Source organism: Bos javanicus, chromosome 10 (assembly GCF_032452875.1).
Source record: "Bos javanicus breed banteng chromosome 10, ARS-OSU_banteng_1.0, whole genome shotgun sequence".
Lineage (NCBI taxonomy): Eukaryota > Metazoa > Chordata > Mammalia > Artiodactyla > Bovidae > Bos > Bos javanicus.
The window spans coordinates 18,063,468-18,090,223 of NC_083877.1; the positions used below are offsets into that span (position 1 = coordinate 18,063,468).

General features: G+C 43.5%; 1 protein-coding gene across 2 annotated transcripts in view; it reads left to right on the forward strand.

Annotated features, from left to right (window-relative positions):
* The window catches only part of THSD4 (thrombospondin type 1 domain containing 4), a 675,283-nt gene that overhangs the window by 122,019 nt on the left and 526,508 nt on the right, over nt 1-26,756 (forward strand). For both annotated transcript variants that reach the window (XM_061430240.1, XM_061430239.1), the window contains exon 5: nt 10,328-10,775. In XM_061430240.1, the coding sequence (XP_061286224.1) occupies nt 10,328-10,775 (448 nt within the window). The remainder of the gene's footprint in view (nt 1-10,327; nt 10,776-26,756) is intronic.

Sequence of the window (26,756 nt, forward strand, 5' to 3'; positions counted from 1 at the left end):
ACTGAGCGACTTCACTTTCACTTTTCACTTTCATGCATTGGAGAAGGAAATGGCAACCCACTCCAGTGTTCTTGCCTGGAGAATCCCAGGGACAGAGGGGCCTGGTAGGAGGCCGTCTGTGGGGTTGCACAGAGTCAGACACAACTGAAGCGACTTAGCAGCAGCAGCAAACAAATCTGAGGTTTCTATTACTCCCCACCCCAGGCAGAATATTCTACCCTAACCTCTGATTACTGCCTCTCAGTTGCTCCCTCCTGTGCCTGCTAGCCAAACTCTTAATTCCTATAGGTTTGAGAATATTATTTCAGTCTTAGCATCTTCTTCACATTCTGGAGTGTACACGATACCTCTGCTCTCTATGCTCCCAGCTTTGGATCTTGCCAGACAAGGCCCAGGATTTCAGATTCTAAAGAAACCTCTTCTCTTCTGCTGACCTTTAGTTCTTCTCTTTTCTGGTGCTGTAATGATCAAGGTCATTCTAGAGGCACTGCTCAGGGAGAGAAGGGATTGCTGAGAGGGAGAGATGTACTGGCTAATTCCTTAAAACGTTGCCCTATGAGGGTTGTTTCAGGTGTCCTGCCTGTTCAAGAGGCTGCACCGAGGACCCCTGAGCTCAGACCCCTCGTGCCTCTATACGTAGATATATATGTATGCAGCCCAGTATCTTTTAAGATGTCTATTAAAACTTCTTTATAAACGCATTTGGGGATTAATTAGGAGTTTTGGATTAGCAGATACACACTGCTGCTGCTGCTACTGCTAAGTCACTTCAGTCGTGTCTGACTCTGTGAGACTCCATGGACGGCAGCCCACCAGGCTCCCCCGTCCCTGGGATTCTCCAGGCAAGAACACTGGAGTGGGTTGCCATTTCCTCCTCCAATGTGTGAAAGTGAAGTCGCTCAGTCACCTCCAACTCTCAGCAGCCCCATGGACTACAGCCCACCAGGCTCCTCTGTCCATGGGATTTTCCAGGCAAGAGTACTGGAGTGGGGTGCCATTGCCTTCTCCAAGATACACACTGCTGCTGCTACTGCTGCTGCTGCTAAGTCGCTTCAGTCGTGTCCGACTCTGTGTGACCCCATGGACTGCAGCCTACCAGGCTCCTCCGTCCGTGGGATTTTCCAGGCAAGAGTACTGGAGTGGGTTGCCATTGCCTTCTCCAAAGATACACACTACTATATATAAAATAGATAATTAACAAGGAACTACTGTATAGCACAGGGAACTATAGTCAATATCTTATAATAAACCTATAATGGAAAAGAATATGAAAAAGAAAAGAAATATATATGTATATACACATATACATATATATATATGTATATATATACATATACACAAATATATATGTATATACACGTGTGTGTGTGTGCTCAGTCGTGTCCCACTCTTTGGAACCCCATGGTCTGTAATCCGCCAGTCTCCTTTGTCCATAGAATTTTCCAGGCAAGAATGCTGCAGGGGGTCACCATTTCCTTCTCCAAGGGATCTTCCTGACCCAGGGATCGAACCCTTGTCTCCTGCATTGGCAGGCAAATTGTTTACCATCTGAGCCACCAGGGAAGGCCAATGTATGTATGTATGAATATATGTCTATTACTTTGCTGTACACCAGAAACTGACACAACGTGGTAAATCAACTATCCTTCAATTAAAGAAAAATTTAAACTGGTGGATTTTGGGAAAAGCATTTCACTTGATAATAGTTGTGACTCACATCTTCCTTTCCTCTCTCCACGCTTAGCATGCTGAGTGGAAGAAGAATGTGCACAATTTGGAGGCTAGTGTAGAGGCAATCCTCAGATGCAGCTTCTCTGCATCTGTAACTAGGAGACTCTGATTTTAGCTTCTCGTATTCTCAGACCTGTCTTTGGTGCTAAGACTGGCCAGGTAAATTTGCACCCAAACATTAGCTTGGGAAGAACTTAGTTTTGATATGTAAAACCAGTGCAATGTGCAAATGTGGCATAATGGATCCCTTTAAATCATATGCAGATTATTCATTAGATACATTAAGATTTAAAAAGATCTTAGATTTTCTCAACAGCATCTAGTACAGGAACTTCCACCCAGCCTTGGTTCTGTGAACATCTCCAGTAATATCCTGTCTCCCAAGCCTCCTTCCCATATTTGCTATGGAAGGATTGACTTCTGTTTACCTAACAACTCAGGTAGCTTGCTTCAAGGAATGTGCCCCTTTAAATGCTGTAAAACCTGGAACCTCTGAGCTGAAGGCATACAAGGAGACTTTTCAGTTGAGCAGGGACAGCAACCTCACTGCCCAGCTGGCAGACTCAGGCTCCTGGGGACCCTCACAGGCTGGTCCCAAGGGCTGCTGCTCTGTTGGATGCTGGGGCCAATGTGTGGTTCATGTTAGCACAGCTGAGAGAGGCCAGGCCTCTTGCAGAGACCTGACTGAGCCCGAAGCTCGAAGGGAAATAAACATGAAGAGTGTAAGACCTACAACCAGCCTGGCTTCCAGAAGGCAGGGTTCTCTCTCTGCCCGTTCTACTCCATACTGGGAACTGAGACAATAGATGGAATGCCATCCTGTATCTGCAAGCAGCTGACAGACAACCTCTCCTGGGTGGCTCTCAGGCTCTGACAGGCTTGCATGGAGCACCATGACCTTTTAGTTCTTCCCTCCTTTTAAGAATAAAGCTGAGTCCCAGCCTCTGTTGGATCCTCTGTTTCATTCTAAGGACCTGTTTCTTCTCCAGGTGTTTGATACCAGGAATGGTCTCGCTTAATAGATGAGACTTTTATTCCTACACAGAGGGATATTTCATGTACTGGCAATTAAACATGGATAGTAATGGGAAGGTGGGGGCTTCCCTGGTGGCTCAGATGGTAAAGAATCTGCCTGCAATGCAGATTCAACCCCTGGGTTTGAATCCCTGCATTTAATCCCTGGGTCAGGAAGTTCCCCTGGAGGAGGGCATGGAAATCCACTCCAGTATTCTTGCCTGGAGAATTCCATGGACAGAGGAGCCTGGCGGGCTACAGTCCATGAGGTTGCAAAGAGTCGGACACGACTGAGCAACTAACACTTTCACACTTTCTTTCAATGAGAAGAGGAGATTGTTCTTGCTTTGGCAGTCATGGTTGGAGCCATTCATTCATTTGTTATTTCAGTTTTTCAACAGTTATTGAATACCTGCTCTATGCCAACCATTGTACCAGGATCTAGAGATATAAGACACATAAGACATATCCCCTCCTCTGAAGGAGCCTACAGTCTGTTAAACCAAGGCAGTCTAAAGAAATTGGTGTAATAAAAGATTGTTATGCTGTGACAGTTACCTGGGGTCTGGTGGAAGGACAAAAGAGATGAACATTGATTCTAGGGAGTGGAGGGTTGGGGTGGGGTTTGGACCCAGAAGAGCTTCATGGAGGAATTAATGCTCAGCTAAGTCCTGGAGAGTGACTAGCTGGTTGTTGCAGAAAATAGTGGTGGGGAAGGCAGCCTAGAGGAGAAAGCAGCGTAGCCAGAGCATGGAGAAATGAATTGGGTTGTTCTGTTGGGAAACTCCAAGGTGTGTGGTGCGGCAGGTCTCTTTAGTACCAGGCTGTGACAGGAGATGTGATAGCAGCTTTGCTGTGCAGGCTAGGTGGCTGAGCTGAAGAGTTTGAACTTAACAATCACAGGGTTGAGGAGAATAGAAGACCAAGCTGACATCAGGGCTGTGACAATTACATGGGGCTCAATGGAAGGACAAAAGAGAAGGACACGGATTCTATGGAGTGGAGGCTTGGGTCGGGTTTGGACCTGGGGATGGTGCGGTACTTGGGGGTGAAACAGAGCAGTTTGGCCCACAGACCAGCATCAGCATCCCTTGGGAACTTGTAGGAAAGGCAGATTCTCAGACCCCACCCAAATCTCCTGAATCATACTCTTTGCAGGCAGGATTGAGTGGTCCGATTAGGTAAAATTTCCAAGTGATTCTGATGCTTGTTCAAGTGGGAAAATGACTGAGAAGGAGAGTATAGGAAGAGCTAGAAAGAGAACGCTTTGTTTTGTGGGGTGAAGATGATGAATTTGGGCTTGAATGCATGGAGTTTGAGATGTCTGTGGGAATGTCCAGAGCAATTAAGGTATAGTCCAGGGACCCACAGCATCCATGTCAGCTGGGACGTGGTTACAAGTGCAGAATCAGACCCCCACCGGCCGACCTCCTAAATCAGAAGTGCATTTTGACAAGATCCCCAGCTATTCTGCAGGTACCTCCCAGGTGAGAAGCAGTGCTGGTCTAGAGGTTGGTTAGGTCGATGGAACTTATGCTCAAAAGAGGGGTCTGGGCAGGCAGTAGACATGTGGGTGTTGTCAGTTGCAGATGGTAGTCATAAATGACACACTTCAGGGTTCGTGTGTTAAGCTGGGAAGAGGGAGCTAGATGTGGCGTCTTTGCTTGAATTATCACACTGACTGGTCAGGATTAACATCACCAAGCTGGACAGCATCACACTTAATGAGCCCCTGGGTGGCAGCCAGCCGGTTGTAGGGAAAATGTTTTATGTGTTTGTTACTCTTTCCAAAATGCTGTTTGTAGCCATTTTCTCAAGAAACAACAGTTTCCCTAGACACCCGTAGAAGGTCATTGGAAGAACTGAGGCCAGAACCTGGTGGCAGAACCCTTGCTGTCATGTTCTTACCATTGTTGGGGAGGGAGGCTCTGCATCTACTCATGTTGTCAGGCTTGGAAAGTGAACAAGCAGAAAAAAATATCACACATGAAGCTCGTAGATCAACAGAAGTTTGTTAAAGGTTGTTGAAACAAGTGATGGAAAATGAGTGATAAAAACTGCTTTCAGATTCAAAACATGCATTCCTGTTGGTAACCTCAATGTGATCTTTACATCTTCGTAAGTAGATAAGCTGGGAATTATTCATGATCTCATTAAAAAAAATAACAGTTGTATTGAGATAATTAATGTACCATAAAATTCACCACTTACAGTGTATAATTCAGTGATTTTTAGTATAGTCACAAGGTTGTGCAATAGTCACCACTCTCTGATTGCAGAACATTTCCATCATCCCCCAAAGAAACCCATACCCTTTAGCAGTTGCTGCCTAGTCTCCCCTGCTGCTGCTGCTGCTGCTAAGTCGCTTCAGTCGTATCCGACTCTGTGCGACCCCATAGACGGCAGCCCACCAGGCTCTCCGTCACTGGGATTCTCCAGGCAAGAACACTGAAGTGGGTTGCCATTTCCTTCTCCAATGCATGAAAGTGAAAAGTGAAAATGAAGTCGCTCAGTCGTGTCCGACTCCTAGCGACCCCATGGACTGCAGCCTACCAGGCCCCTCCATCCATGGGATTTTAGTAAGCAATAATCTGCTTTCTGTCTCTATGAATTTGCTTGTTCTGGACATTTTGTATAAATGGAATCATGCGATATGTAGCCTTTTGTGTCTGGCCTTTTTCACTGAGAATATTGTCAAGGTTCATCAGTGTTGTACTCTGTATCAGTACTTCATCCGTTTTATGGCTGAGTAATAATCTGACGTATGGATATACTATGTTTTGTTTATCCATTCATCCGGTGATAGGCATTTGGGTGCTTTCCATGTCTTGGCCATTATGAACAGAGCTGTTATGAACATTCACGTACAAGGTTCAGTACAGGTCTCTGCACAGACATACGTCTCCATTTCCCTGGGGTGTATACCTAGGAGGATTGGGATTGCTGGGTCACATGGAAATACTCCATGCAACTTTTGAGGAACTTCCGGGTAGTTTTCCAAATGACTGCACCATTTTACCTTCCCACCAGGAATGTCTGAGGGTTCCAGTTTCTCTGCATCCTCTCCAACACTTGTTATTGTTTGTTCCTTTTATTATAACCAGCCTAGCGGCTGTAGCTCTTGTTTTCTAGGTAAGAACATAGAGGGTGTGTTTTTTGTCCAAGTTTGGAGAGCTAGTAAATGGCCAAGCTTGAACATTTTTTAAAAAAGCAAATATTTATACGAAGCATGCTCTGCGTCAGGCATTGTTTAAATCCTTTGCACTTAAGTTGTTTATGTTTTACAACAACCTGGAAGCAAGGCACTGTTATCATCTTTATTTATTAATGTATGCAGGGCCAGGGCTGGATCTGAGATGCAACATTTAAGGAGACATCACAATGCTGAGAGTGACTCTCTCTTTTTTGTATTAATTTGGAGTATGGTTGCTTTATAATGTTCTGTTAGTTTCTGCTGTACAGTGAAGTCCATCAGCTATAGGTAGAGAAGGCGATGGCACCCCACTCCAGTACTCTTGCCTGGAAAATCCCATGGACGGAGGAGCCTGGTGGGCTGCAGTCCATGGGGTCTCGAAGAGTCGGACACGACTGAGCGACTTCACTTTCACTTTTCACTTTCATGCATTGGAGAAGGAAATGACAACCCACTCCAGTGTTCTTGCCTGGAGAATCCCAGTGACGGAGAGCCTGGTGGGCTGCCGTCTATGGGGTCGCACAGAGTCGGACACGGCTGAAGCGACTTAGCAGCAGCAGCAGCAACAGACATATATGCCCTCAGAGCACTGAGTAGATTTCCCTGTGCTATACAGTAGGTTCCCATTAGTTGTCTATTTTATATATAGTAGTGGATACATGCCAACCTCAGTCTCCCAATTCATGCCCCCTCCTTCCCCCTTGGTATCTATCCATTTGTTCTCTATGTCTGTGTCTATTTCTACCTTGCAAACAGGTTTATCTGTACCATTTTTCTAGATTCCACATATATGCATTAATAAACAATATTTGTTTTTCTCTTTCTAACTTACTTCAGTGTGTATGACATTCTCTAGGTTCATCCGCATCTCTGCAAATGACCCAGTGAGCATCTCCAAAAGGACTAGTGACTGACCCAAATTGCATAATTAGCAGGTGGCAGAGCTGGGGTTCAAACCCAGGGAACTTGGCTTCAAAATCCAAGTCTAACCACTCTGCAATACTAACATCAATGTCCTTGACTTTCAAGTCAGGCTTTTTCTGTTACTTTCTTAAGACCCAACTTTCCAAAGTTAGCTAGGACTTTGACAAATGGAAAAATCCCAGAGCTGGGTGATGGGGAGATTAAGCAAAACTGATCGCCCTAACAGCTCCAAGGCACCTACCACATGCACCCCTGGAAGGGTTAACCAGCTACACAGATCCCCTCGGCCACATCTGTGCTTATTATCCCAACTCTGCATAAATCTACCCTTGCAAGTGGCCAGATGGACTCTGTCCTGTGGGGAAGAGGCCATTCTGAACCATCAGGATTATTAGCTCTGACCGGCTGTAAGGAAAACACACTTTGTCCTGGCCAAGTGGGGATGAATCTGCTGCTTGTCCAAGTGTTCTGAGTCAAGAATTCAGAAATCATATCTCTCACAAGCACTCTCTAATTGGCTGCTCATCCTCTGTAGTCTGTTTATCAGAGTTAACTGGTCGTTTGTTTCTGAATCATCCTCTTTCCAATGGTGTTGCTGTTTGGGTGGGTTTTGAATGGTCCTAGGCAGAGCCTCCCATGAGGCACTGTGCATATAAAAATATACATTTGCACATGTATATGTTACCCCCTCTGGGGTGATGGGCAGCCTTTGAAAAGATGCTTACACAAGTCACTGGCCAACTGTAGATTCTCCCTCTGCCTTCTGGACTTCCCAAGAGCAAGGTCAAGTCAGTCTGGGTTCAGCTCCTCTCACTGATGGAGCTGCAGCACTGCATCCTGGCTCAAACCAGCCAAATTTTCGTCTGTGTCACAAGCTAAGAGGTTTTTGAAACAATTTTATAGCTATCTTTCTCCTTTAAACCAGACAAATGTTGTTGTTGAATTCTCACTCTTTTGCTTGGAATTTCAGTTCTGTTCTGTGACTTTGTCAAAATAGTGGGTCTATGGACCCCAGGATCACCATTATCACCTGGGAACTTGTTAGACATGAAGAATCCTGCCCCTTCCCCAACCTACTGAGTCAGAATATGCCTCCCAACAAGACTTTTGTGCACATTCAAATTTGAGAAGCATCACTCCACATATGTTTATTTCTCTATTACCTTCCATTGGGGTTTCCACTCATACTTACTTTGAAGCTAGAATTTTTATTAGGCTTTCAGATCTTAAAAAAAAAAAAAAAAGACACACACACATACACACACACACAGAAATTCTTTCCTTCACTTTTGCATGATGTCATTCATTTTACCTGGCCTGCTACAAGAAGAAAAAAGCAAATTACATCCAACATATATATATATATATATATATATATATGTATACACACACACACACACACATATATGACTAACTTCTTAATTGCGTCTCCTAAAGCAGCATTCTGAAACCCCCATCATTAATAGAGTCCTAAGTGTTGCCAAGATTAATTGAGAAATGCCTAAAGGCAAAATAAACACCAGCACAGTTTAATTCAAAACCATATCAGCTAAGAATGAAGGTGCAATTTGTGATATAGATGTTAATAATTAGTTGTGATCTGTTAAATTTTATATTCAGTGGTTCTGTAGCGTGAAGAAAGAATTCTTCAAGAGGGCAGAAATTAATGTTTCACCTTGATTGCTATTTTAATGTGCTTATTTTAACAGGGCCATCCTGTAGGAACCCTCGGGCACATTTCCAGTTTTACATAAATGTAGAATTAATTATGGAAGCATATAATTTTAGACCTGGAACGACCTTCACAGTTATTTAATCCAGTTCAGTCATTTTACAAATAAGTAAGAGTTATGTGACTTACTTAAATCCTTCCACAGAATATTGGAACCTCACTTCCCCACTCTCAGATCAGTGATGATGAAACCTTCTGAGATTACCCAGATAGAAGTTCTTCCTCTTGCCTCAGATCACCAGTGCATTGCTTGTTGTATCGCTTCCACGGCTGTTTCCCTGCCTTGTGTTATGTTCTAGTTATTTTCAGTTGTATGGCTGGGGTCTTGGGTATCCCATCTGATTCACTTTTATATTTCTTCATCGTTCTGAGCTCTGTATTTTGAAAACAGTAGTTGTACAATAAATTTGCATGCAGTGGTGTGCTAGAGCTGATGTTGCCCTGGTTGCTAGAGCTGATTGTGTCTTCACATCAATTGGCCATGGTGGGAGTATTGGCACCATGGGAATGGACAGAAGCTATAAATCAGGGATTTTTTTTCTCCCTGGTGGGGGTGTGTGGGGAACCTCTGTTTACATAATTGTCGTAAGATCCCACAGGGCAACTGATCTTGGCAAAACCTAAAGATCCATATGAATGTGAAGATGGCCCTTTACCCATTATTCCTTGTGAGTTGACTTAAATGATGGAGTAGCCAGTTGCTCAAACTCCTCAAGTTTCTTCAGGGATTGAGTTTGACCCAGGGAAAGTCAAGGCTCAGGACTGCATTAGTCTTTGGTTGCTTAGTTAAGTTCCTCTTACCTGAATGGGCATGGAAACAGGGTCTGAAATATTAGTACAGTTGAGTGAGAAAAAAACCCCACTAACTATTATTGGGGGGGAAAAGTGAACAGGATGTTACTAGGGCTGAAATGACCATTTTCTCTTTATTCTTCTCAAATACTATATATAAAATAGATAACTATTAATAATAAGAACCGACTGTATAGCACAGGGAACTCTATTCAATACTCTGTAATGGCCTATATGCGAAACGAATCTAAAAGATACATATATATGTATCAGAGAAGGCGATGGCACCCACTCCAGTACTCTTGCCTGAAAAATTCCATGGGCAGAGGAGCCTGGTGGGCTGCAGTCCATGGGGTCACAAAGAGTCGGACACAACTAAGCGACTTCACTTTCACTTTTCACTTTCATGCATTGGAGAAGGAAATGGCAACCCACTCCAGTGTTCTTGCCTGGAGAATCCCAGGGACGGGGAGCCTGGTGGGCCACCGTCTATGGGGTCACACAGAGTCGGATATGACTGAAGCGACTTAGCAGCAGCAGCATGTATATGTATAACTGACTCACTTTTTCTGTACATCTGAAACTAATACAACATTGTGAATCAATTGTAGTCCAATAAAAATTAAAAAACTGTCAGTGGCTCCCTACAACCTACAAAACACCCAAACTCCCTGACATAAGTCACATACTAGCCACAGCTTACTGTTCTAACCTCATTTTCTACCGATCACATCACCCACTGGTGATTCCCACTTTGATTCTGCGTTCCAGCCTCTGTGGAGCCTCTGTTTCGGCCTAACCCTTCCCCTGGAAAGCCCTCCTGCTGCCTCTCTGTTCCACCACAGGCTCTCTCCCAGGCTTCTGTTGCTACCCAGTCCCCTCTCCCATGGACCAGAGGTTCTGGGTAACATGAAAATCCTCTCTTGTGTGTTTCTCTTTAGGAGCAGGACTCGAGGTCCCATCGGCCCTGGCAAGTATGGTTATGGGAAAGCCCCGTACATCTTGCCATTGCAGACAGACTCTGCACACCCACCCCAGAGGCTTCGGCGGCAGAGGCCCTCATCCCGGAATTCCAGGTCCCAGGGGGCATCTGGCTCTAGCCATGGCTACCACCCTTCAGCTCACCAGCCCCACCAGCATGGACCTCTGTACCAGAGTGAGAGTGGCCCGCGTTCTGGACTGCAAGCCTCAGAGGGCTCTGTCTACCAGCTGCCTTTGACCCATGACCAAGGCTTCCCTGCAGCCTCCAGTCTCTTCCACAGCCCAGAAGCAAGCAGCAGCCCTGGGCTGGGGGCCCCCAGGGCAGCTCAGAGCTTCTCCCAGCCCACCAGATCTACAGCCATCTCCTGCATCGGGGCCTATCGGCAGTACAAGCTGTGCAACACGAATGTGAGTACGTACGGCCTGAGACGGGCCCTGGAAACAGCTGCTACTCATCTTTCTGCTGGTCGGCAGTACAGATGGTAGAAGACAGCAGGGGCATGGGTTTTTAGACCGTGTGAATGCTCCCTTCCTCTCATTCCTTTTCATGTGTTCTCCCATATACTTTTCTAAGGTTATTACTTTAGTAACTTATGGATAACTTCTTGAGTCGTTTATTGATGATCACTATTGCTGATCAAGCTACTGCCACATTCTCAGTGGCTTTATATCAACACTATTTTTTCTTTGCTTATTGGCATGTGAGTCAGGTGCAGTTTAGCTAATTTAGGGCAACCAATGGTAGTGCCGAAGAAGGGGGAGTTTGGGGAGGTTTGACCAGCATGGGGGTCATCCAGTAAGTTTCCTGGCGGCTCCCTGAAAAAGTCTGACACTGAAAAATTGCTGAAGATTCCATAGCTGATGACTCTACAGCAAAGCAAATTATAAATGGAAGCTACACAAGGTGACCAAATATGCTTTAAAAAAAAAAAATCAGTTTGTGTGCTGTGCTCACTCAGTCGTGTCCAACTCTTTCGAGCCCGTGGACTCACCAGGCTCCTCTGTCTATGGAATTTTCCAGGGAAGGACAGTACAGTGGGTTGCCATTTTCTCCTCCAGAGGGCCTTCCTGACCCAGGGCTTGAAACTTTGTCTCCTACATCTCCTGCATTGGCAGGAGGATCTTTTTTTTTTTTTTTTTTTTTTAACCACTGAGCCACCTGGGAAACCAGTATCAGTTTAGAGACTTTATATTGAGTTGGCCAAAAAGTTATTTTGGGTTTTTTCATCTTACAGACAAGCCTGAAAGAACTTTTTGGCCAACTCGATATAAAAGAGAAAGAAATAAGAGAATCTTTAAAGGTTAAATTTCCAAGTTGCTATAGTCTCATTAATTATTTAATCTGCCTTAATAGTCTTACTGGCTAACAGGACAGCTGTTATATATTAGCTTCAATTTCCTCATTAAAAATATATTTCCTGCCACAGAGTCCATAGAAATGACTTAATTTGTGATTTTAATAATTCCTCTGAATGCCTGGATTTCTTCTCAGCATGTTCTTCCACTGACAGACTTCAGGAATTATTGATTTTTTAAAGCAGTAATTTTCCTAAAGCCATTACTAATCAGTCAACCAGTAAGTCTTAATTGAGCATCATTGCTTGTCTTGTAATGAATGAGGCTTCATGGAAGATAGAAGAAAAGTCATATTATCTAATTCATAGAGTTGTTTTGAGAATCAAAAGAGATGATACTAAGAAAGTGCTTTGTAAACAAAACAAAAAAATACTTGGGCTCACCATAAGACATGGTCCCGGTTCTTGAATATCCATTGCAATTCTTTTAAAATGAAATGAATTAATTTCTAATGTAGAATACACTCTCCCATTGACTAGTATGTGTCTTCATTTTGAGGACCGAGTAATCCATAAAGAGAAGGAAAAGAGAAAAGGCATTTAGCATATATCAGCTCCCCAGGTGGTGCTAGTGCTAAAGCAGAAGTAAGAGACCTGGTTCAATCCCTGGGTCGGGAGGATGCCCTGGAGGAGGGCATAGCAACCCACTCCAGGATTCTTGCCTGGAGAATCCCACGAACAGAGGAGCCTGGCGGGCTGCAGTCAATGGGGTCACGAAGAATCGGACGTGACCAAAGCAACTTAGCGCACCTTTAGGACGCTCAAACAGACCTGATATGTACTTAGCATTTCTTTCATTTAACCTCTGTTTTTGAAGCATGCACTTTTTTCCAGGCCTATGCTGCCAACAGCAGGGCTGTATTTGCTTGTGTAGAAGCTGTGGTTTCTTCTGGTGCTGGATAATTCCACTACTGAGGAGATTGAATTGCAGGAATATTTTTTAAAAATTCTTATGAATTCATGATGTCTGCATCATTTTGCAAATAGGTAAAGCAGTGTCTCACAAATCTTCTTAGACAAAGAAGTAAATGTTGACAAAGGAATGTACAGGTTTAAATCCCTTCTTTTCACTGTAACGCTTTGCACCCTGTCACCCCAAGCCACATCCCACTTATCCTTATTGAGAGATGTCTTTCCTTAGAGGTCACAGTAATACACATCTTCTTTTTAAAATATTGGGGTATAGTGGCTTTACAACCTTGTGTTTCTGCTGTACAACGAAGTGAATCAGCTATATGTATCTGTATATCCCCTCCTTCTGGGACCTCCCTACCACCCTCCCAACCCACCCATCTATGTCACCACAGAGCACCCAGCTGAGCTCCCTGTGCTTTACAGCAGGTTCCCACTAGCTTCATCTTTTACACATGGTAGTGTCTATATGTCAGTTCTCATCTCCCTATTCATCCCATCCACTTCCCCCTGTGATGTTCACATGTCCCTTCTCAACACCTGCATCTCTATTCCTGCCCTGCAAACAGGTTCATCTGTACCATTTTCTAGATTCCACATATATGCTTTAATATACTTTATTTGTTCTTCTCTTTCTGACTTACTTCACTCTGTGTGACAGACTTTAGACCCGTCCGTGTCTCTACAAATGACCCATTTTGGTTCTCTTTTATGGCTGAGTAACATTCCATTGTATATATGCAACACATCTTCTTTATCCGTTCCTCTGTCCCAGTGCTCATTGCAGCACTATTTACAGTAGCAAGGATGTTGAGGCAACCTAAATGCATATCTTCTTTTTTTAAGAAAGACAGCTTCTTGTGACTTGGGCTATGCCCCATGAACACTTTAAGACTCCCTGTGTTAGTGGCTCCTAGAACCATGCCTTGGTCTAATGATTTGTAGGAAGACCCACTGGGCTCAGCATACAGTTGAAGGCACAGTTATGATTTATGACAATGAAAGGCTACTGGGAAAATCAGCCAAAGGCAAGGTGCATGGGGCCAGGTCCAAAGGAAAGCAGGCTCAGTCTTCCAAGAGTCCTGTCCCTGTGGAGTCACACAGGATGTACTTCATTCCCTCAGCAGTGAGTTCTTACACGTGTGAAGTATCATCTACCAGGGAAGCTCATTACAGACTCCATGGCCAAAGTTTATACGGGGGGCTAGTTCAGAGGCACCCTCTGCTTGCTACTTACTAAAGTGCCAGGCTCCCAGAAGAAAAGCAGGGGCTTAGCATAAAATATATTGCTTGTATAATATAGTTGGAGCATAGTGACTCACACTTAACTCTTAGGAAGTGGTGGGATCCCTTCTGAAATCCAAGTCCCCAGACATGAGCCAAAGACTGACATTGCAAGCAGGCTTTTCTGAGAGCAGTCTCAGTCCTGCTGCGCTGTCTTATTTGTGCATTCTCCATGTGGACCATGAATTCCAGCATCTTAGCCTCAATGACCTTATGTAGACATATTTGTATCCTTCTCAATGTCCAAAAGGGGTGATTGCATGAGTCCCCCATTTATGTAAATTTTCCTACTCAAAAATGAAAGAGGTGAAGGGCAGTGGTATGAACAACTCCCTGTGAACAGGGAGTACAGGCTTTCACTTATGTCCTTTCAAAGATTAAAAAATAATGCATACATTTAGAGTTCTCTCCCAGTTATTATCTGGGAGAAGAAAAAGAAGGGAGAGTAACCCAGAGCCGGTTGGAAATATCCACTGATTTCAGAACTTCATCCCTTTAACTAAGTGCCCAGTATATCCCACCCCAGTTGTTTTATTTATTTTTTAATAAAAAAATGTTTTTGGCTGCACCACAGGGCATGTGGGATCTTTGTTCCCCAACCAGGGATTGAACCAGTACATCTTGCAGTGGAAGCACAGAGTCTTAACCACTGCCTCCTCGCCCCAGGGAGGTCCCTCCCACTCCAGTTCTTGATGGAATGCCCCCTTTTTGAGACTTCCTTCACAGTGAAGGGCTCAGTTCTGAGCTGGGAGGTCATGTGTATGGCAGGTGGTCTGAATTAAGGGAAATGTTTTTGCAGGCTTCCAAATCTCGGAACAGTGACTCATCACTGGTCATGATGTCTCCTTCAACACAGCAGAGAAGGTGCTAAATGAGCTACTTGTAAGTCATTACACTCGGTGCTGGAGCACTTAGTGAGGGGAAGAACTCTAGGAGCACAGGGCAGGAGGCCACAGGGCTGGGGAAGGGGATGGCCAAAACAGAGGAGAGAGCATTTGAGATCAAGGAAACAGCATAGTCATGGACAAGAAGACAGGGCTGGGTCAGGATCTCAGGTGCTGCAGTGCCTGCCACGTGGTAGGGGCTCTCCTTCTGTGACCTCTTGCCTCCCCTTTTGTTGTTGTTCGGTCGCTCAGCCGTGTCCCTCTCTTTGAGACCCCATGGACTGCAGGACACCAGGCTTCCCTGTCCTTTACTACCTCCCGGAGTTTGTGCAAACTCATGTTTTTGCCCTCTTGCCTCCTCTTATCCACTATAAATAATCACAGTCTTTCTCCTTTCTTTTTTTCCTTAACTTTCTTAATTTTATTCTTCATTTATTTCTTACTTGCTGTGCTGTGCATGGCATCACCATCTTAGTTCCCCAATGAGGGATAAAACCCGTGCCCCTTGCAGTGGAAGTGTGGAGTCAGCCACTAGACGGTCAGGTAAGTCCCAAATAATCACAGTCTTAATGGGCAATGTATTCTTTAACATCTCAGAATACAGAAGTATCACGTGGTCTTGCTGGTCTTTCTTACATGAGATTGACGGGTGAGAAACATTTAAACACGGTAAAAAATCAGAAAGCAATTCTAATCAACTGGCTTAATTGGTTAAGTCTTAAAGGCTTAATGAGCTTGGGAGCAAATCTGAGCTGGATATAAACCCCAGCTCCAAAACTGGGAGTTGAGTTTCCTTGGGCAAGTTACTTAACTCTTTGAGGACCATCTGTAATCTGGGGACAGTAATTGTACCTACTGCACAGAGTTGTGGTGAGGTTCAGATAAGGTCAGGTTCAAGCTTGGCATGTGCTGACACGCTGTTAGCAGAAAAAAAGATTGGACCTGGATAAGTGAATGTGGCTGAAGATAATGGAGTAAGATGTCTACATATCTGCTGCTGCTGCTGCTGCTACTAAGTTGATTCAGTCGTGTCCGACTCTGTGCGACCCCATGGATGGCAGCCCACCAGGCTCCCCTGTCCCTGGAATTCTCCAGGTAAGAACACTGGAGTGGGTTGCCATTTCCTTCTCCAATGCATGAAAGTGAAAAGTGAAAGTGAAGTTGCTCAGTCATGTCCGAGTCTTAGCGACCCCATGGACTGCAGCCTACCAGGCTCCTCCACCCATGGGATTTTCCAGGCAAGAGTACTGGAGTGGGGTGCCATTGCCTTCTCCAGTACATATCTGAAGAGCTCCCATTTCCTAAGTGCTCAGTCATGGAATTGTGGATGAAATGGTCAGACTTGCTCAGAATCCCCTTTTTCCTTTGAGTTACCTGTGGTTGAGAGTCCTTTCCTTTTGAAAGTGAAAGTGTTAGCCTTTCAGTCATGTGTAACCCTTTGTGACCCCCTTGAACTGTACCCCTCCAGGCTCCTCTGTCCATGGAATTCTCGAGGCAAGAATCCTGGAGTGTGGAGCCATTCCCTTCTCCAGGGTATCTTCCTGACCCAGGAGTGAAACCTGGGTCTCCTGCATTGACCGGCAGATTCTTTACCATCTGAGCCACCAGGGAAGCCTTTCCCTTTGCCCAACCATAAAACAAGCTGAGAGACCAGCATTTCAGCTGTGATGTGGGTTTAATGTAATCACCCTTGGGTCATATTTAAAGTGACAGAAGTCAGCCTACGGGTAGCCTTTATGCCCTCAGATGTGGATATTTAATATTAAGCCATACCATACATGGTAGTGTGTCTTTAAGATTGTTCCGATCATATAAGATGTCCTCAATGAAATAGTACTTCAATATCAGTAATAAATAGAACCTTAATGATCTCTGAAAGTAGACTTTAAAAATAAGGAAGACTTTCTTTATCCTTGCCTACATGTGTATGAGGAAGTGAAGCTGACACACTTCAGTATGAATAAAAAATTTATGGGAACTTCCCTGATGGTCCAGTTGTTAAGACTCCATGCTTGCACTGCAGGGAGTGCAAGTTCAATCCCTGGTCAGGGAACTAAGTTCCCATATGCCACATGGTGCAGCCAAATAAAGACATCATAAATAAATAAAGCTAGTCAATTAAGAAAAAAAGCTTAGAGCAGGCATCTTCGTAGATGTCTACTAGTATAACACTCCTAGTCACTCCCTACTGTGGATTTTTGCTTAGAGTCCATGAGCACAATCCTGACATTGATTGGGGGTCAGGGACACTGAAATTAGAGGAAGCTCTGACCCTAAGCAAGTCAAAGTTCAGTGGGAGAGGGAGACTTATAAATATGTAACAACAAGCACTAACAGAGTTTTGCCAAGAGAATGAACTGGTCATAGAAAACACCCTCTTCCAACAACACAAGAGATGACTCTACACATGGACATCACCAGATGGTCAATACGGAAATCAGATTGATTATACTCTTTGCAGTTGAAGATGGAAAAGCTTTATACAGTTAACAAAAACAAGACTGGGAGCTGACTATGGCTCAGATCATGAACTCCTTATTGCCAAATTCAGACTTAAATTGAAGAAAGTAGGGAAAACCACTAGACCATTCAGGTATCACCTAAATCAGATCCCTTACAATTATACAGTGGAAGTGACAAATAGATTCAAGGGATTAGATCTGGTAGACAGTGCCTGAAGACCTGTGGACAGAGGTTTGTAGCCTTGTACAGGAGGTGGTGATCAAAACCATCCCTAAGAAGAAGAAATGCAAAAAGGCAAAGTGGTTGTCTGAGGAGGTCTTACAAATAGCAGAGAAAAGAAGAGAAGCGAAAGACAAAGAAGAAAAGGAAAGATAGATCCCTCTGAATGCAGAGTTCCAAAGAATAGGAAGGAGAGATAAGAAGTCCTTTCTAAATGATCACTGCAAAGAAATAGAGGGAAACAATAGAATGGGAAAGACTAGAGATCTCTTCAAGAAAATTAGAGATACCAAGGGAACATCTCATGCAAAGATGGGCACAGTAAAGGACAGAAACAGTATAGAACTAACAGAAGCAGAAGATATTAAGAGAAGGTGGCAAGGATACACAGAAGAGCTATACAAAAAGATCTTCATGACCCAGATAACCGTGATGGTGTGATCACTCACCTAGAGCCAGACATCCTGGAATGTGAAGTCAAGTGGGCCTTAGAAAGCATCACTACGAACAAAGCTAGTGGAGGTGATGGAATTCCAGTTGAGCTATTTCAAATCCTGAAAGATGATGCTGTGAAAGTGCTGCACTCAATATGCCAGCAAATTTGGAAAACTCAGCAGTGGCCACAAGACTGGAAAAGGTCAGTTTTCATTCTAATCCCAAAGAAAGGCAATGCCAAAGAGTGTTCAAAGTACCACACAATTGCACTCATCTCACATACTAGCAAAATCATGCTCAAAATTCTTCAAGCCAAGCTTCAACAGTATGTGAACCAAGAACTTCCAGAAGTTCAAGCTGTATTTAGAAAAGGCAGAGGAACCAGAGATCAAATTGCCAACATCCTTTGGATTATAGAAAAAGCAAGAAAATTCCAGGAAAAAACATGCACTTCTGCTTCACTGACTATGCTAAAGCCTTTCACTACGTGGATCACAACAAACTGTAGAGAATTCTTAAAGAAATGGGAATTCCAGACCACCTCACCTGCCTCCTGAGAAATCAGTATGCAGGCTGAGAAGCAACAGTTAGAACTGAACATGGAACAACGGACTGGTTCCAAATTGTTAAAGGAGTACATCAAGGCTGAATATTTTCACCCTGCTTATTTAACTTGTGTGTAGAGTACATCATGTAAAATGCTGGGTTGGATGAAGCACAAGCTGGAATCAAGATTGCTGGGAGAAATATCAATAGCCTTATATATGCTCATGACACCACCCTTATGACAGAAAAGGAAGAGGAACTAAAGAGCCTCTTGATAAATGTGAAAGAGGAGAGTGAAAAAGCTGGCTTAAAACTCAACATTCAGAAAGCTAAGATCATGGCATCTGGTCCATCACTTCATGGGAAATAGATGGCGAAACAGTGGAAACAGTGTCAGACCTTCTTTTTTGGGGCTCCAAAATCACTGCAGATGGTGACTGCAGCCATGAAATTAAAAGATGCTTGCTCCTTGGAAGAAAATCTATGACCAACCTAGATAGCATATTAAAAAGCAGAGACATTACTTTGCTGACAAAGGTCCATCTAGTCAAGGCTATGGTTTTTCCAGTAGTCATGTATGGATATGAACATTGGACCATAAAGAAAGCTGAGCACCAAAGAATTGATGCTTTTGAACTGTGGTGCTGAAGAAGACACTTCAAAGTCCCTTGGACTACAAGGAGATCAAATCAGTTTATCCTAAAGGAAATCAGTCCTGAATATTCATTGGAAAGACTGATGATGAAGCTGAAGTGCCAACACTTTGGCCACCTGATGCAAAGAGCTGACTCATTAGAAAAAACCCTGATGCTGGTAAAAATTGACAGTGGGAGGAGAAGGGGATGACAGAGGATGAGATGATTGGATGGCATTGCTGACCTGATGAACATGAGTTTGAGCAAGCTCCAGGAGTTGGTAATGGACAGGGAAGCCTGGCGTGCTGCAATCCATGGGGTCGCAAAGAGTCAGACACAACTGAGTGACGGAACTGAACTGAGGAACAAGTGCAGTGCTCAGGCACCACTCTACATGCTGTGTAGATCCTTTGAAATCTCCAGATAGTGGAAGTGAACCTGGCTTGGGTTAAGGGAAGCGAAGGCCTCCTGAAGGAGTGCAGCTGATTCAGCAAAGGGGAGAGTTTTCTAGAAAGGGGGAGTGACAGAGTTACGAGAGTCCTTTCAGGCTCCAGTAAGGGCTGAGGAACAAGAAGGGATGTTGGAGGACCTCTTAGTGGAATGAGATGCTTTTGCTTGAGCGGTGACTTCACCTGCAAATAAATCTTCAGCAGTGAAGGAGCAACACCAGGAGGTGAACATGGTTTATCCACAGCTCTGGACACGTTCTCAACTGTGGCTAAAAATAATAAGTATTCAAACATTGTGTAAACAGATACATTTCTTTTATTTTTAACTTTTTATTTTGTATTGGAGTATAGCTGATTTGGCACCCCACTCCAGTATTCTTGCCCGGAAAATCCCATGGGTGGAGGAGCCTGGTAGGCTGCAGTCCATGCGGTCACTAAGAGTCGGACACGACTGAGTGACTTCACTTTCACTTTTCACTTTCATGCATTGGAGGAGGAAATGGCAACCCACTCCAGTGTTCTTGCCTGGAGAATCCCAGGGATGGGGGAGCCTGGTGGACTGCCGTCTATGGGGTCGCACAGAGTCGGACACAACTGAAGCAACTTAGCAGCATAGTTGATTAACAAGCTTGTGATAGTTTTAGGTAAACAGCAAAGGGATTCAGCCACACATATACATGTATCCACTCTTCCCCAAACTCCCCTCCCATCTAGGCTGCCACATAATATTGATGAGAGTTCCCTGTACGAGAGTTCCCTGTGCTATACAGTAGATCCTTGTTGGTTTTCCATTTTAAATATATGCTTATTGAAGGTCAAGACTTGGGAACAAAAGGACTAGAGTCTTTCTTTACAGGGGTGACACATGGGAAGGAGAAAACCAAACCACAGTCTCTCCTGGTGTCTGTGGAGATGCAATAAAAATACAGCTCTTTTCTGCCAGCTGTTTCTAGGGTTTTGTATTATTATTATTTGCAACATAATTAACCAATCCAGACATCTTATGCTGTTTGTCCTGGAGCCCTAGATGTCTCTCTCCCTTGGTCTTCTCTTAAGCACTCTGAGTTCGGTGCTTCCTCCCTTGAGAGGAAACTGACACACAGGCTCCTTCTGGATCAAGGAGGCTGCAGTGAGTCACCAGGTGCAAGGCAGGGACAAGGTTTTGAGTTTTTAAACGGCTTTGCTGACAAAGAGGCATGATCCTGAGTTTAGACAGAGTGCACTTAGCATTTTGAGGGGAAAAACCTCTGGGGCTAAAAAGCAGCTTTTAGCAAAAAATGGCTGTGATGAGTTGTGGTATCAGTGACTCTCCAGTAAATTTCCCTGGGGGTGGGACTGACTTCTGACAATGGATTTATCCACATGCAGAGTTGTTTCTGGCTCAAAGAAAGTGAAAATGAAGGGAGGATGTTGGACAAATCTCAAATATAGCTAAAGCTCTCTTTAGGCAGATGTTAATTCTATCCCATTGCTACTCTTATATGAAATGAGAGAGGAACTGATAAACAACTTCCTGCGTGCAGTTTAAGGAGAAACTTTGCAAATGGGCCACATCAAGAAGTCAGTGCAGTTCTGTGAAGTGTAAAATGTACCAGGAACTATGGGGCCAGTTGCTGGATAAACAAGTTCTCTAACTTCAGGGCTCAACTTAGGTTTCTCCTGTCATGAACTTGGCACTAGCCGCCTTATCTGGGAAATACATGTGAATGTCAGTGCTGTTTGCAGAACTCTGCTTTCATCTTCTCAGGCCACTCGGAATTTTCCATAGAAATATATGTGTGTGTATATATGTGTGTGTGTGTGTGTGTGTGTGTGAAATGGGCTTTCTGGTGGCTCAGACGGTAAAGAATCTGCCTGCAGTGTGGGAGACCTGAGTTTGATCCCTGGGTTGGGAAAATCCCCTGGAGAAGAGAATGGCAATCCACTCCAGTATTCTTGCTTGGAATATTCCATGGACAGAGGAACCTGGTGGGTTACAGTCCATGGGGTTGCAAAGAGTTGGACACAACTGAATGACTAACAGATATATATGAAATATGTAAATGAATGTTTTGTGAACAGTGGCCTTATATATACAGTATATATAAACATGTAAATATTAGATACATTAAACATAAATATTCAAATAAATTTCATACAGATATATGTGTGAAATATAAGTGTATGAATCATACCCATAAATATGTTGTTATTCAGTTGCTCAGTCATGTCTGACTCTTTGCAACCACATGGACTGCAGCACACCAGGCTTCCCTGGTGATCTCCCAGAGTTTGCTCAAGCTCACGTCCATTGAGTCAGTGATGCTATCTAACCATCTTATCCTCTGATGCGCCCTTCTCTTCTTGTTCTCAATCTTTCCCAGCATCAGGGTCTTTTCCAATGATTCGGTTCTTTGCATCAGGTAGCCAAAGTATTGGAGCTTCAGCATCAGTCCTTCCAATGAATACTCAGGGTTGAATTCGTTTAGGATTGACTGGTTTGATCTCCTTGCAGTCCAAGGGACTTTAAAGAGTCTTCTCCAGCACCAAAATTCTTCAGTGCTCAGTCTTCTTTATTGTCTAGCTCTCACATCCATATATGACTACTGGAAAAACCATAGCTTCAACTATGCGGACCTTTCTTGGTAAGGTGGTATCTCTGACTTTTTAATATGCTGTCTAGTCTTGTCATAGCTTTACTTCCAAGGAGCAAGCATCTTTTAATTTCATGGCTGCAGTCACCATCTGCAGTGATTTTGGAGCCCAAGAAAATAAAATCTGTCACTGTTTCCATTGTTTCCCCATCTGTTTGCCATGAAGTGATGTGACCAGATGCCATGAGCATAGTTTTTTAATACTGAGTTTTTTGTTCACAACTGTCACTTTTCATGATTACAAAAAGAAGTACAAAAATAGGAAGGAATATCACAGTGGCAGTAAGAGAGGTATATCCTCGTCCCTCTCTCAAGATGTAATTACAGTCCATCATTTAAAATTTAAATTTCTCCATAACTTGAAATAGTATACCAACGCCTCGCTTCTTGATATATCAGCTTCAAATTTTCTCTGTTGACTCCTCACTCCGAAAGATAAAGAAATGACCCCCTTACATCCACTCTGCTGTTCTCTGTTAGCCACATTTTATTTTCAGTTATATTTTTATTATATATAGTATATTAATAATTTTTGTTTTGTTGATTTGTCAATGTGTCGAAGGATCAATCAACTCCTTATTTTTCAAGATTAATTCTTCCCATGGCATTACATGTTTTGGTTTATTTCTTTATTTATTTTACCTTGGCCTATGAAATCCTTGGGAGAAGGCGATGGCACCCCACTCCAGTACTGTTGCCTGGAAAATCCCATGGATGGAGGAGCCTGGTGGGCTGCAGTCCATGGGGTCGCTAAGAGTCAGACACGACTGATTAACTTCACTTTCACTTTCCACTTTCATGCATTGGAGAAGGAAATGGCAACCCACTCCAGTGTTCTTGCCTGGAGAATCCCATGGACAGAGAAGCCTGGTAGGCTGCAGTTCATGGGGTCACACAGAGTCGGACACGACTGAAGTGACTTGGCAGGCAGCATGAAATCCTTGCAGGAGCCTATTTTGAGGGATTTTTCTTTGCATCGTCAATAATGGCAATCATAGCAAGGGCACAATGACTGTTTGCCTTTGAAGGAATTTCACGTCTTGCCTCAGCAGATGGCAGAAGGGAGGGAAACCAGGCTTATTAATAAGATTCCTAAAGTAGCGACTGTAAAATTTGTGCTCCTTGGGGGAGTAGGAGCTTTGAATTTAAAAGTTTACTTTTTCCTACATACTTCCTGGTTAGTTATGAAAAGGATATTCTCTTTGAGAGAATATTCTCTAATTCTCTTTTAGAGATATTCTTCTTACAGATCTAGAGATACATGAATAATCTAAAGAGGGAGAAATAAACAAGCATTCCTGTGATAAACCTAGGTTTGTATAGACATGTGTACAGAGTATTTAAGAAACAGGGTTCTCTTGGGTGATTGGATGGGCTTAGTTACATTAACATCCTTTGGGTCTTTGATGCACTTACTGAATAAGAGGGAAACTCCTTTCTCGAGGAGAACAGTACGAATTTGGATAGGGGAAAAAAAAAGTGTCTGAGAATGGAGAAAAACCTCAGTTATTTGTTTTTTAAATCCAAAAACTTTACCAAGCTCTTTTGGAAAAACCAGTTTGCTGACTGTCTAGAGGGCCCTGGAAGTGGTGGGAGGTGGCAGCATTATTGCAAAGTTGAGTTTGTTCCAAGTGACTTGGGAAAGCAGTTATTAAGCATATTTGAAAACTGTGCTGGATCACTTGTAAGAAATTTTGATCCATGGTTGTATGATTCTACGGCTGGGAAACAAAGCCAATCTTCCATCTGTAGAAGAGAACACCCACCTGTCAGGCACTTAGAGCTTCTGGAACTGCTGGATTCATCTTTGATGTCTTCTTAGATTTCAATTCAGCTAACATGTATGCATTACTATGAGCTACAAACTTGAATATATGACTAACTTACTCCTCATGGAATTCCAGGGTTGGGGGCAGTAGCATAGGGTTTGGGATTGAAATGCAGTCATTTAGGCTATTTTAGAGGAGCAGAGTACTTTTCCCAAGGTCACGTAGGCACTTTCTCATGGCAGTGCAAGGACATTTTCTAGAGCTTGTTCCTTAGATTTTTTTCACTGTGGTGATGTTAAATACATCATGTGTTGCTATGGTAGCTGGTCTTTTGATTGAATCCAGAGCAATGCAAAAGCTAAAAAAAAAAAAAAAAGTGCATATTGGACCCAGGCAGACCCCAAGGTCATGTTCCTTGGTGTTATCTTCATCAGGGATGATATTCTTCAGTCTCCTGGGGAACTGAAATAATTAATTACCAAAAGGTAATTGTGTGATCACTGACAGGGACCTGTTGAGCAGTGAAGTTATGTATGGGCAGTGTCATCTCAGATTAACCAGGGTCACTAGAAACATAGCCAGAGTTTCCATAATAATTTTTGTGACTCATAGCAACTCCAAGCAATTGTCTAGATGGAACTTTGGATAGGGCCTCAAGTGCTTTATAAGGATTCTGCTCATTATATTAAAGTACATCTTTATTCCACTTCCCATAAGAGACTGGTGGGAATAACCCTCCTTCTTAGGGATGGAAGAGAGTCCTTTGAAGGGAGGTTATCTCCCAGGGGCCTTCTTTGGCTGTAAAGCTCCAGTCATAGCTGGCCCCATCCTGAGTGAGCCTGATCTCTATCTCCATGGCTTTTCCCTTGTTTCAGTTTTTTGGCCTGAAGATTATAAGGATCTGTGCCCATGGAAAGGATCAGCAGGAAATCTGCCCCAAGCCAACTCACAGTGTAATATAGAGACAATTACTGATAAGGTGAGGGTGACTCAGTCTATGGCATCAGGAAACAACCCACTTAAAGTGTAACAAATGTAAAATGATCTGTAACCTGAAAGTTTTAACTTCAGAGAGTCTGTTGAAATGAGAGGAGATCGTACACTGATAATAGTATGACAAGTACAAACAGATGTAATCTACAGAAGAGACATGAAACAGAAATTCCCCAGCCCTCCTTGGTTTTCATCTTCAATCTTCAGCTCCCTAGTCTTGGTTACCGGGGCCGCTCCAGCGGGCCTCAGAGGCCGAATCTAAACCTGTTCCCCAGGATGTCTCCTGACAGTAAGCAAGAGGAGCTTACGGCTCTCTTGTCTGAGGATCCATTACAAATTAACTATGCTGTCCTCACGGCCTCGACGGGCACCTTGGCAGAGTGCTTACTGTCATGAGTTCTAGAGTTAAATCCTGACTTCCCCACGTGCCCTGTGACCTTGGGCAGCTCATTTAACTTTTCTCTGCCTTCGCTTCCTCATCTATAAAATGGATATGAGTGGTTGTGCGATTAAATGAGTAAATATACATAAATCATTTGGTGGAATAGCTGACATTTGGTGAGTGTCGATAAAAGTTAGCTATTCTTTTCTATAATTTTATTATTTTTCTATTTTTGGCTGTGCTAGGTCTTTGTTGCTATGTGGGCTTTTCTCTAGTCGTGGGGATCTTCCTGGATCAAGGATCAAACCCTTGTCTCCTGTATTGGCAGGCAGATTCTTTACCACTGAGCCACCAGGGAAGCCCCAAAATTTAGCTATTCTTAACACCATTATCATTCTTATCACCCCAGACATCTATATTCCTCTCCTGTACCGTAATTCTGTCTCAATAACCCACTTCCACATCTGGACTCTGTGAGGCTTGCATTTTTCTGACCAGGTCTCTCCCCTCCTCAGGAAGTAGTGTCCTGACTTTCACTGGCAACTCACCTGGCCTCCTGTGGGTCATCTATCAGGGCATCTTGTTAACCTCCTGCTGTACCTTCCCATGCCAGGTGATCGCTGGGTACCATAGTCAATCTCTGGACTCATCTGCTTCTTGGTAACCATAGGTGGATTTGCTGTTTTAGCACCTGACCCCTCGCTGTGGGTCAGATGTCAACAAGCACCCCGGCCTCAGGAGGTAACTGGGGCCACACTCAAATATAAAGAACTTTTTGATCTGAGACAGGGTATCCTGAATAACCTATCACCAGTGGCTGGTAGACTTGGCAGATGCATATGGATATAATAAAAGCACCAGGCATTAGCATTAAAAACTCTGCAAAAATGTTAACAGTATTGAGCTGTTCCAGCTTTGCATGGCTATGTGTTTGGAAGAGCTCAATAGTGATACATTTGTATTACATAAATGTTAAATATTGCAGAAAAACTAGATAATACAAAATAAACCAAGTTAATTATAAAAAGAAAACATCTATAGCCCATCTGGAGATAACCAATTTAATCTCTCTCACTCTCTCCACACACACAGACCCCCCAACACACACACACACAGAATCACTTTTTTCACTTAGTAGATTGTGGACTGCTTTCCATGTCATGAAATATACATTTAGATTATCAAGCATCAAATAATTCAAAATGATTCTATAGCTGTGTTGTTTCGTGGTCCAGCTGTTTGGCACTATTTTGCTGCCAAATGATAATGGTGATGGTGTTAAGAATAGCTAAACTTTTGGGCTCCCCTGGTGTCTCAGTGGTAAAGAATCTCCCTGCCAGTGCAGTAGACAAGGGTTTGATCCCTGATCCAGGAAGATCTCCACAACTAGAGAAAGGCCCACACAGCAACAAAGACCTAGCACAGCCAAA